The sequence below is a fragment of the Sturnira hondurensis genome, unplaced genomic scaffold (genome assembly GCF_014824575.4).
Source record: "Sturnira hondurensis isolate 20B ecotype Veracruz unplaced genomic scaffold, ASM1482457v3 Scaffold0009719, whole genome shotgun sequence".
NCBI lineage: Eukaryota > Metazoa > Chordata > Mammalia > Chiroptera > Phyllostomidae > Sturnira > Sturnira hondurensis.
In genome coordinates, this window is record NW_028082350.1 from 14306372 (window position 1) to 14319089 (window position 12718).

The 12718-nt window shown below is 46.8% G+C and overlaps 1 protein-coding gene across 3 annotated transcripts in view; it reads right to left on the bottom strand.

Moving 5' to 3' along the window:
* Nucleotides 1-12718, bottom strand: part of LCP1 (lymphocyte cytosolic protein 1) — a 66214-nt gene that overhangs the window by 4222 nt on the left and 49274 nt on the right. For all 3 annotated transcript variants that reach the window (XM_037057619.1, XM_037057621.1, XM_037057620.1), the window contains 6 exons: nt 11824-11919; nt 10890-11085; nt 8572-8650; nt 7875-7989; nt 7004-7137; nt 351-474 (listed from right to left, as the gene is read on the bottom strand). In XM_037057619.1, the coding sequence (XP_036913514.1) occupies nt 351-474; nt 7004-7137; nt 7875-7989; nt 8572-8650; nt 10890-11085; nt 11824-11919 (744 nt within the window). The remainder of the gene's footprint in view (nt 1-350; nt 475-7003; nt 7138-7874; nt 7990-8571; nt 8651-10889; nt 11086-11823; nt 11920-12718) is intronic.

The following is a 12718-nucleotide window of genomic DNA, read 5'->3' on the forward strand; positions in this document are numbered from 1 at the left end:
GGCTTCAACACACTGTGGTCCCCGTCTATGAGTGTTTTTGTTTGGGGCGGGGAGGGCTTGCTTAATCCCTTCCCTTTTTTAAATAAGTTAGCTCACTTCGAAGCACAGGTGTCGGCATCTAACTTTAATTCACAGAGAGTAAAGGGAGTTTCTGAGGTTAAGTGACTGGCTGATGAGTGGTGGAGCTGAGATTCGAACCGAGGCATTCTACCCCCCAATCCTGGGCTCTTTCTTTGGCATTTGTAAACATGTTGATGGCCACACCAGCACGGTTCGTTCTCCTCTTAGAGCCCTGGGAGTGCAGACAAGCACAGGGCTCAGGTGGGTGGGAGCAGTGGGCGGGGCTTTACCTTGAAGCTGGAGATGGAGGAATGCTTCCCGGCTTCCCTCAGTGTGTCATTGACCCAGTTGACGATGATGTCATCATTCACCTTCTGCCCACCTCCGATTTCTTCCAGAATGTTCAGTGTGTACCTGAACAAAACCAAGAATGATTTCTGGAGAAAAGTTGCTAAATAATTCAGTATTTACAGAAAGCAGCCAGGGTAGAACACATTCTGCTTCTAGGTACACCATGAGAGATAGCCTGGATGCCATTACATTGTGGGGAGGGAGAAAAATACATAAATTTATACACATCAGTTCCTCGTATGATGGTGTGGACTGTAGCTTTATGGTTGTTAGAGTGTGGTTCAGGGCAGAGACCTCCCGTAAGCACCGCATTGCCCTGGGCAGGAGGTGGAGGCAATGAGAAACAAGGGAAGGAAAATGACGTAAAAGATGGGAACCAGTAACTTAAAGGAACCATTAAGAAAAAGCCAAGTAGCTAATATATTAAAGTGCAGAGTTGGGCACAAATAATGCCCCTTTTTTTAATCACAAAATCATCAGCACGTAATCCTGTAACGTAACCATAGCACACCATATGACGTTTCACATGACATGTTCAAGTGACAAGTATAAATCACTGCACCCATATTATTACCCTCCCACCACACTCAAACAGACATCACTTCTGCCAGACACTTGCTATCTATCTACAGAAAGTGGGGAAGAGAGAGATTCTTCTACTGAAGTAGAAATATTAGGAATACCTCACCATGAAGGTCAATTTAAAATAGAAAGCAACGTCACTCTCCAGTCTGAGAGTAAGAATCACCTTCCATACTGTTACAAGAACTGGGTTTGTTTGGGAGACTTACAAAGAAGCGTCAAGCTCTTAAAATCTCCTCCCCGTTCCCTTGGGTGACTCCCTCCACCAGGGGGAGCTGGGGGAACGGGTGGAAGGCTCCAGAGAAGGCCAGCAGTGCAGCAGGCTTGCTGGCCTCAAGGTCCAGGCTGGCCGGAGGGGTCCAGTTACCCCGGACAGGCCCTCAGGGCTAGGGTTTCAGGCGCACTGCTGGCTCCAAAGCTCAGGTATCCGGCCCCTGAGTCCCATCTGGAGGGAGGGCCGACCGAATGGAGGTCACCCTCCAGGTGGCTGCCCATGCACTTAATCTGTCTGCTGTCCTCTTCCAGCGACTACTGCTTCCAGGGAAAACACAGCTCTCCCCGATTTTCCACAGGGGTTTCAAGTCGAATCTCTGAAAGAGGGGGGATGCCCCTCTTCCGCCAGGTTAGAGCGCCACCTGCCATGATTGTGAGTGGGGAGGAATGGGCTCCTGCCACTTGGTGTGTGTGTATGTGTGTGTGTGTCTTCCAAAAGTACAGCTCTGGTCACTGAGAGTGACCTTCTCTGGCCCAAATATTACAGGTCAATGGCAGGTGAGGCCCTTCCTCATTCAGCCCCAGCATCTTTGTCCAGCGCATCTCTGATTTCTTATTCCCTCCTCTCTTGCAAGCCTTGTCACCAGACCCCCCCCCCCCCAGGGAACACACACACCCTGATTGGTTTCCATCTCTCAGAAGTGCCAGAGCTCTTCTACCCACCCCCTGCCCGACCCCCCACCCCGCCACACCCGGCACCCTCCTGCCTCCGGGGCTCAGCTCTGTGCTCTGGCAAAGGATTCCCCATCGTTTGAACAGTTCCTGGGTCAGCATCATTTTCTGCCCCACGCAGCATCCTCATCATTATTGTAACACTTCCTTCCACCTGTTCTGTTGCCCAGACTTCTAAGGGACCTGGTGTGTGTGTGTCCATCAGTCTATCTGTACGTCCTACCAAATCTGTGACCCTGTTATCCGTGGCATTGCCAGGGGATGGCAGAGTGCCTACTATGCATTTGGTAAATGGAGGAGTGATGTGGTGGAGGAAATAAGCAGAATGAATTCTCCCAAACGACGCAGGGAGAAAGCTGAGTCGTGCTTAATGGGGACCCAGACATGGGACCAAACTGCTAAGGACTAATGAGGTTGAATGGGGTACGTCCCAGGCCAATTTTCAAAATATCCCCAGCTTGCAAAAAGGTCCCAGTTTTGATCTGTTCGCAGTGGTGATGTTTTATGGCATCACTGACTTCCTGTTTCTTAGTCATTAGCACATGTACGAAGTTTACAGCATCAATGCCCCATTTACGCATCTCTGCCTGAAGTGGACACTTTAGGGAAGGCCAGTTAGTGCTCTCGCTTCCTTGGGTCCCGTCTACACGGAACCTGATGGAGACAAAGCTCACTTTCCCAGCAGCTTTGCTCCTCCCAGGCCTGAACTCTCGCTGCTCCTGGTTCAGAGCCCCAGCCTGCATTCCCCACGCTCTCAGGCGCACAGAAGCAGGGCTTCCACCTACTTCTGGAGCCAGGGGAGGAAATGGCACAAGGAGGAGCTCACCTTTATACAGGAGTCCACAGTGGAAATAAAATGTTTAAAAAGCCACTACAGAACAGGGAGGTTTGAAAAGGTGCAGGAAGTCGTGGGGGCAGCTCAGTGAGTGCATGCAGGGGTCTGAGAACAGCCCCCAGGGGGCACTGAGCTTGGGGGGCACCGAGCTTGGCAAGCACAGGTTGGCTTCCTGCCACCTCAGGGGAGATGCAGGGGCTTAAAACTAAAGCAGGTACCTGCTTCTAAGTACACAGGTGTGTGTGTGTGTGTGTGTGTGTGTGTGTGTGTGTGTGTGTCCGTCCTCGGGGAGCTGCAGGCATGAGAGGTTTGCTTTCCTGCCCTCGGACACTTGTTTTATTTATTTAACATTTGGACCAGAAGGACAAACTGTGGTGTTTTGTTTTTTGAGAATCTATTCCAAGTTCATGGTCCCAGCCTGTTTGATTTGGGGACAGTCCCCTCACTGGCTGGAGTCTGACACTACTGTCTGTGGCACCCTGCTGGTTTCCAGCTTTTGTCCCCAAATACACATGCACATTATTTGCCAGCCTTCCAACCTGAGAACTATTTCCAGGCTACTGACGGGAAAGGCTGAAACACGCATCTCAGTTACTCTAAGGGAGAAAGAAGTGACATGCCATGGATGAGAGAAATGCCATGCATGGCCCAGAGAAATGGCCGAAATAGCGCATCTGTGCACTGCAGCGACAAATTCCCGCTAGAACTGTCTGTAATTCTAATAGGTCTGTTACTGTGGGGCACACAGAGAAAAGATGCCTTCTGGTGGCATGTACATAATCATCAGTCACCTCCCTGCCTTCGGCAGTAACGTAGGGCTGTCTCTGCTTTCTTACACACGCACATCCTTGTACAGCAAACACTCCTGGGAAATAGAACTTACTAGCCAGGTGGCTACGGCAGACCTTGTCAAATACAAACCAGCCAGAAGGTACGACTTTAGACCACCCTTTTATAAAAGTTCCACAACAAAGACCATATTACAACGTGACTTTCAGGTATTGTGAAATTCCAAAATAGAATAGAATTGGACTGAGTTTTTAATGACCCAAACAGAAGACATCAAAGATTATTTTATATTCAAACCCAATAAGGTCAATTTCACTCTTGCAGCTAAAAAGATTTTTGCTCTGGCTTTGAAAGCAATCAGTCCCAAACCCAGTCTGTTAAGAAACAAAAACACATGTGAAAGGCAACTGAGAACAATTCAAAAACTGCTTCTGAAAACACACTGGGGAGAACGGACCTCCGAAATGTACAGTGATGTTCTAGGTACAGGCGGTAAAATCGAAGGCAGAGCTGAAGTTTCTCTGGCTTTGGCACTTCCTGTGCCAGGGCAGTTTGATGTCCCCTGCCTTGACCTTCAAGGGCCCAGGTTAGGAATGGACAATGGAGAACTGTGCTTGATGAGTCAGTTTGTGGAATCTATTGGGATCACGCCTGATTACCCTACAGCACCCAGACACATGGACCTGTTCCTCCGAGGACCATGGGAGTGTCAGACTCTGCAGACAGTGGCCTGGGAGGAAGGCTCCTGAGCCTGGGGGACAGCACACACCCTCCCCTTGTCAGGGACAAGATCGTGTGACACGGGGCTTCTGGAGCCTCCTCCCAGGCAGAAACAGGAACTGAGTCACACTAACAGGTTCTAACTGCGATGTTGGGACTTCTGCCCGGACCTACCAGCATACAGGAGAAAGCAAAGCCTTTAATGAAAAGCACACTGTTTTATACTTAGAGATTTACTCCCTAAAGGTCTTCTAAAAATACTCTGGTACCCCAAATTGCTTATTTTTCTCACAGTTTATGTTCTATTTGTATATCTTACTATATTCCACTCCGGTTTAATGGTCTCACCACCTAGCACTCATACCAGTCAAGTTTATGGCCAGCTCTGAAAGCTAGATTTTCTGTGTGAAGCCACAGCAGAGAATTCTGCTTCGAGCCCTGATGGACTGCAGTGGCCTGGTTTACCCTTCTGCCTTCAACACCTACACTGGAATGGAAAACACGTGAAACAATGTCATTCGACATCGGGTAACTGAAGGCGCAGAACAGCCGTCCCTGAAAGACAGGAAACAAACGCAGTGACCCCCAGGACTGTCTACGCCGACTGCACCAAGCGCGTCCAGCCTGTGGTGCAGGGACAGGGAACCCAAGCAGAGCAGGACAGTGCCCCTGAGCTTCGGGGCAGGGTTGAGAATGAGGAAGCCCAGCTGCCTAGAATTTGTGGGATGGAATACCGGGGGCCAGGAAGCAGCCTGCAGAGCGGAGCCACAGTGAGAGCTCCAGGGACCTTCGGAGGGTTTGCCTCTGTCGTTAGCTGGGAACGACTCGGGGTCTGTGGGTGAGGGAACTGCCAGGGGCTCGGGAAGGGACTGCCAGGCATGACTTCGCAGAACAGACCGGTTCTCAGAGCTCACACTGGCCTAGAAGCAACTTGGTTCCCACCAGTAGGAGTGGGAGAACCGTGAGATACCTGGGGCATGGAGTACTGGTCCAGATGGTCTCAATATTGAGATACAAAGTTGCCTCAAGGCTGATTAAGCCTTTAAGTAGCCCTCAAAAGGACTGCCTACATTGAAGTAACCATGTGCATCTGGGGTTAAATGCAAGAATATTTAAAGGGCCCTGGCTGGTGTAGCTCAGTGGACTGAGCATGGGCCTGCGAACAACACAATCTCGGTTCGATTCCTAGTCAGGGCACATGCCTGGGTTGCAGGCCAGTTCCCAGCAGGGGACTCATGAGAGGCAACCATACATTGATATTTCTGTCCTTCTCTCCTTCCCTTCCCCTCTAAAGATAAATAAATAAAATCTTAAAAAAAAATCTAAAAAAAAAGAATATTTAAAGGACAACAGAAATATCCGGCCCACATCAAGGTAAAACTCATAATGTCTCCCATACACTAATAAAACCAGGAGGCATGACAAGAAGCAGGAAAATGTGATGCATACAGATAAAAATCAGTGAATAGAAACGGACCTAGAAATAACAGTTATTGTAATTATAGTCTGTTGTTCAAGAGGGGAGGGGAAAAGCCACAAAGAATTTTTATACGTGGAAACTATAATGTCTGGGGCAAACATGCACACTGAAGGAAGTCAGCAGAGGACTAGACATTATGGAGTAGAGTAGCAAATTTGAATACCAAGCAATGGAAATTGCCCGGTGTGCAACACAGAAAAATATGAAACAGAGGAGAAAAATGAACACAGCTTCAGTGAACTCTGGGGCGACTTCAGATGAGCAAGTCTCCATACACCTGCTGTCTCCCCCCCGAAACAGGGGTGAAGCGCAGGAGACAAATTTGACAAAATAAAGGCCAAAGTTGTTCTAAACTTGGTGAAAACTATGAACCCAGAGATTCATGACAAATTCCAAGGATAAGAAACACAAAAGGACATTATAACCGATTTGCTTGAAACCACTGATAAAGAGAAAATCTTTAAAATAAAAAGCCTAACAACAAAAAAGACATATTTTACATACAGAGGAAGAAAGATAAAAATAACAACATATTTTTTCCACTGGATACAATGTAGGTGGCCATGAGATGGCAGACACTACCTTTGAGAAAAACTGTTAACCTAGAACTCCATACGCAGAGAACATCTCTTTCAAAAATAAAAATGGAATGCAGGCTTTTTCAGTCACGCAGATGCTGGAATTATTTCTCCGCACTATTCGAAATATTTCAAGTAGGAGGGGAATGATATCAAGAAGAAGTCCGGACCTATGCCACAGAAAGAAAAGTTCCAGAAATGGAAAATGTGTAGGTCAGTGCCGCCTATTTCCTCATTATTTTGAAAATCCCTTTTAAAGATAATAGACTGTTATTAATGCAAGTCAAGTTAGAAGGATGGGGAGATTTGCCACGCTGACACTGATCAGCAGGAAGCCAGGGTGGCTACATCGACGTCACTAAAAGTAGATTTCAGAGAAGAGCGCCTTAGCAGACACGAAGAGCGTCACTCCCCAGTGAGCAGGAGGCTCAATTAAGAAGACCACACAGTCTGAAATATTTAGGATCCTAATAAAAAGAGTTTCCAAAACCTAAAACAGAATGGACAGAACTGAAAGGGAAAAAGATAATGGGGACATTTTTTCAAAAGACTCTCTTGGTTTTAAGTGTAGGTAAAAATATAGCTTTCCTAGATTAAATTACAGCTCTCAACACTCTGTAGTACTTCCCTAGGTTGATAATACACTCGATAAAAAGCCTCTACCTTCTCATCAGCTGCCAAACCAAGGCCAATGTCAGCGTGTGGTTGCCTTCGTTGAGATCCTGCCCAGCGATGCCAACCAGCGAGAACTTGGCTTGATTCTTCCCCAATTCCACCGCGTAGTTACAGTTCTCAAGCTGTTAACGAGGAGAAAGGACAACAACCTAATGTCATCATCTCTACGGTGATAAATATCAGATAAAATAAGATAACAAAGACAATAAGAAATAAACGTGGTCAGAATAGATGATCTTTCAAGCTTCGTCTGGTTCTGCGATTCTAGGATTATGGACATCTTTGTGGCCATATCGCGTGACCAGAACAGGGAGCCAGGCCCAGTCACCTGCCCATGGCATCCCTGCAGTAGCTGAATTCATAGGGATCCGCACGGGAAGCCTGGATTCTCTATCCTGCATGCACACCTGGTCTGACACGCAGGACAGGTACTCCTGTGGCTACACTTGGATCGTGAGGAGTCACAGAGACGAGCCACGGTGGGAAATGCTGTTCCCACGCACGTGTTCCCACTGCGTTGACGTGGAACAAACCGTCTGTCCAAGTCCGCCTGTCAGCACAGAGCTCCGGTCTTTGGAAAATCCGAATGAGCATCTTGACAGGGTGGGACGGGGGGAGAGAAACCGGGCCTGCTCTAACGCTCTTAGTTAGAACTTCTACATTGTGATGTTTAAACACATCCCACCGGAATGATAATCCACAGAAATAATGGAGTCGCTTCCGTGAAACTAGCTAGGCTCCTGACTGCTCTACTCTAACTTAAGCCCTAGATAAACACGCCTTATCCAAGTCTGGCCTCCTGGTAAAGTGCCCCCAGGGTGCTCTTGCAGGCCTGTGCTGCTGGGCCAGCTCTGCGTACCTTCTTCATGTTGCCCCCCAGCTTGGGGTACGGAGGTTTGTTCACTCTGTTCCAGTCCACAGGGACTTTAATCTTCTCGTACAGCTGGAAGATGACCAGGGCGTCCGACAAGTCACTGAGTGAAAGACAAACACAGGAGAACTCTCAGGCAGCTAACCTTCTGCAAGGGCCCATGTGAGCCAGGGGCTCCCTTGTATATTAGCTCAAGGGATGTTGACGACGTGGTGAAGTTGGTGCCAGCCACTCTGTCTTTTGAGGTAAAGAGGGCACTGACTCGGGCACTGAGGAAACCCCCTCGAGGTCTTCCCCAGGACGTCCCCCGTGTCCCTTCAGCTACGGCATGTTGCCTCTGGTGGGGGAATTGGCTCGGACAAATGGCATAGGGGGCAATCGCACATGTAACGTTTATTGTTTCACCTGCGCGTGAGCAGATGCTGGGCAAGCAACACGCAGGACATTGGTCCTTCCCCTGGGTCAAGGTCATATACCAAACACACAGCAATGCTGGCGTATGAAAGTGAGTTTCTCTCCTCCTGAACATCTGACACCTGTGGGTCACTGTGGCAAGTCCCCCACTTCTCCGAAAGGTGCACACATTTTGTGAAAAGAACTGTACCCCATAGCGGTACCTGAAATCTCAGGGACCTTTCATGGTCTCGGTGTTTCGCATGAAGAATGAGTCCCCAAATACTCTTACCTGTACAAGTGATTGACGCGAGGGTTAACACCCAAGGAGTTCATCCAGTTCCTGAATGTCCGCTCCTCTCTTGTCTCACCTGAATGAATTCAGACTGGTTATCCAGCAGGCCCCCAGAAAATGTGTCTTATGAAACCCCAACTAGAGAGGCTGTAATGGAGACCGAAGTCGAATTTTAAAAATGAATGAAATGGACCCTAGTGGACACAGATGAGGGTTGCTCTTCTGGGTTACTTTTTTCCATTTCAATTTAACAGGTATTTCTGTGGCATCGTGTATAAGATCCATGTGGGGAAACTTCAGAACTGGCCCTCCAGGGCCTCCATTCTTCCTGGAAAAACACGGCCTTGAGGCATCAAACAGAGAGGGCATGCAAGCGAGAGGGCTGATGGATGACGTGGACACATTTGCTTTTCCAGTTGGGAGACAGGGGAGAGAATACCAGTGTGGGCTAAATTTGGAGGGAAGGGAATTTGAGCTTCACCTTCTAGGACTAGTAAAATCTGGATAGCAAAGGGGAAAGGGGAGAGATTTGGGGGTGCAGTAAGGGGTGGGAGTAGGAGACGGAGTAAACAGGAATGCAAAGAGACCAGTAGGTAAGGTCTCATTAAAACCATTGGGCACGGATTTGGGGGGGAACCTGTGCAGCTCAGTGCATGGAGATAAGTCTATCTGTCCAGTGGCTGGAACCAGAAGGAGGGCTCTCTGAGTGGAGCAGAGGTCTGAGTTGAAATATCAGACGTCAGTCACTATGGGGTTTTTTTTTTACTTTTTAAAAAAGATTTTATTTATTTATTTATTTAGAGGGCAAGGGAGGGAGAAAGAGAGGGAGAGAAACATCAGTGTGTGGTTGCCTCTCACATGGCCCCCACTGGGAACTGGCCTGCAACCCAGGCATGTGCCCTGACTGGGAATCAAACTGGTGACCCTTTGGTTCACAGCCCATGCTCAGTCCACTGAGCTACACCAGCCAGGGCACTATGGGGCTTTTTAATGTAACTATAATAAATGCTAGCACAAGGCAGAGGTACAATGGGAGCAGTATGGCGATGCACCTGGCAGAGGTGTGCGGGCTTCTGGAAGGCAGCACGCATTTGAATGAAACCCGCGGAAGGCACAGTGCGCGACAAATGGAGGAACAGGCCCCTAAGACCGGCTGATGTAGTTGGTGTGTGAGTTAATGAGTCCAGAAGAGCAGAAACAAAAACTAACGACCAAACAGTGATTTCGAGGGAAGAATTACTCGTATTTGCTGCTTCAAGGCATTTAGGGGTGAGGAAGAGGAAGGCATCAAAGTGGAACCCAGGGTTTCGGTGACTGCAGTAAAAAGTGGTGTGAGGAATGCAAATGGGGACTTTCTAGAGAAGAGAGGGTGGCATGGGGGTACAGCAGAAAGACAGCAGGGGGGACATGTGATCCTTTCTGCTCTGTATATGCTGAACTTTGAGTGACAGGGAAGGACCCACGGGGGATGTGCTAGAGGCAGATGGAAATGGGGGTCAGAGGGCTTGTCACATGTGCATGGACCCCTGACCACGATTTGTCACATGGCATAAATGCCACAGTGCTGGAATCTGAATTCAGTTTGCATTTCTGGCCAGGCTGACACATTGCAGAAAGAGGGTCCATTGACACTTTAAATCTGGACTTCCTACTTCCTTTCTTTGGTGATAGTCATTTAATATTAATTTTGTTTTGATTTCCCTGCTTCCATATTGAGACTAATTCATGATGGGGGAAAAAAAGTAAACATCTCTGGTGGTTTTACCTATTAGAAACTGACTAAAGCTATAAGCTTTTTCGCTCAGTCTTAGGGCATTGACTCCCAAAATATAATTGTCGGGGATTCTGCCTCAAAATATGGTTGTGTGCCGCCCACAACCAAATCAAAGAAACCAAGCCAAACCAAAGAGACTCAGTGAGCACCTCCTAGAACAAATATCATTGGAAGATGCCTAGTGGCTGCAGTTTCTTGTCTCTAGGACTTAACACTCAGTCCAATGAGAATATATGTTAGATTTGGGGAAGTTAGGATTTATTTCATCTGATAATCAAATTCATGTCTTTCCTCAAACAGTTCTGGTAATGGATCAAGCCTGTATATTATGAATGTGATAGAATAATATTTGATTATTTTGGCTTGACTCTAATGGACTTGATTAGTCTATTTTACTCTCTCTATTAAGTATGAGAGAATTGATGACCTTTTTGCAAAGCTTCCCTGGCATGTGAAGGGTTTACGTTTGCTTAGGAGGAAATGTTGTTGCCTAGGATTATGAATGTGTTTCTAAACTTTTCATCAACTGGCTTCCACGCACCTTCAAGAGCTCCCCAGTCTATGTCCTGGTTCTCCGGTTTGTGCAGGGCAGGATATCTGTTAAACAGGTTGGCAATGAAGGCCAAGTTCAACTTGGGGTTCCCTCGGACGACATCTGTGGCCGTGACAAACTGCCGGCAGCCTAGCCTCTCTGCCTGCTGCAGCATGCATTCTGCTCTCTGGAGGTCATCCTTCTCCTGCAGAGAAAAGGCAGGGTCAAGGCGGGGTCAAGGCCGGGTCAAGGCTCTCCAGGCACAAAGCAGACATGGATGACAGAAGAAATGGGTATCTTACCAAAACCCATAGTGCTGAACCTCAAGTAAGCATATTATTACTCATATTCTCCTGAACCAAAATCAGTCACAAGTAAAAGGAATCTCAGAAGTTCAGTGATCGAAGCCTCTCATCTCTGGACAGACCATTTCAGATGAAAGGCTGGCTATCCAACTATGGAATAGTTCAGTTGAGTAGACTGAACTATTGCTAGAGAAAGAAGTAATAGTTCTGGGATCAAATCACTTCCAATAATCTGACATATCATCTTGGACATATTAACTAACCTTCAGTCTCAGTTTTTTCATTACTAAAGTGAGAGCTTATTTATTTGTATAAATATCCCATCTGTTCCCAGAAATAATACTCAGGCACCTAAACATGGAAATCATCATATTTCTTGGTGCTGTAGAGCCTATTAAACGAGGCAAAATGCACAGAACGGCCTCGCATGGTACATGGCATGTGACTGGTGTTATTTCCAGGTTAAACTCCCCACAATTACTAACTAAAGCTGTGAACAGTCTTTGGCAGTTTTAACAGAGCTGTGAGCCGAGAGGCTAACCCACAGAATGCCCAAGTCAGGGCTGCATGGGCCGATGGAGCCGCCCATGCCCAGGCGGCACCGCGCCCTGCAGACCTGGCTCAGAACTTGGCCTTACCCTGAGTCCGGACATGTCGATAACGACGGCAGGAATGCCCTCTTCATCTCCTTTGGGGGCCACCTGTCCCAGCAGGTGGTAATAGGCTTTTGAGTCCTGTGAGAAATCAAACAATCACAATTTCAAATTACAGGCTCAGCCCAATAACTTCCCCGGAGCAAATATTTTTCATTTCTTATTTGACTACCATTCAAGAATGCAACTTAATGAACAAAGCTGGAAACGCTTACTGATTTGAATTTTCTATTTGTCTGTTTACATGTTGTATCTGCCTTGCTTTTTACAATCAGTATAACAATTGAAGGGGCACTCCGAAGATGCAAATACTATTCTTTTGTTCTTAGGGGGAAATATTTATTAGCATGTGTTAAATTGTACATGGGAAAATATATACACCCTTATATTGCGGCAGAGTCAGCTGAAGTTGAATTTTTAAACAGCGACAGAAAAAGGAAGCAGAAGTTTAAAGCAGTGTTGAAAAATACATTTAAATAGATCATGAGCAAAGCAAAAGTATTTGAAACAAGCAGCCTTTATATAAAAGGAGAGTTATTAAAATGACAAGTTCATTTAATGTTTATCTAGAAACTAGAAAACATGGTTTAGTTATAACAAATTTTATATGGATATTGAATTCTCATGTTTTCTTAGATTCTGGAAATATGCTTATTGACCAAAAGATTCTCAGAATTGCATCCTTAAAAGGATAAATGTATTCTCATTCAATCAAAAGATGAAGATGTTCAGGTAATTTCTTTAAACTATTGAAGGCAATTTTCATGTCTATTAAAGGCTGAAAAATGAGCTGTTGTACTGTTGTATTTTTCTGTGTTTTCAAATCAGGGAGAGGCGAGCAGAGGCCTGCTCCCCACCTGTGATGTCAGAACCTGCCAGC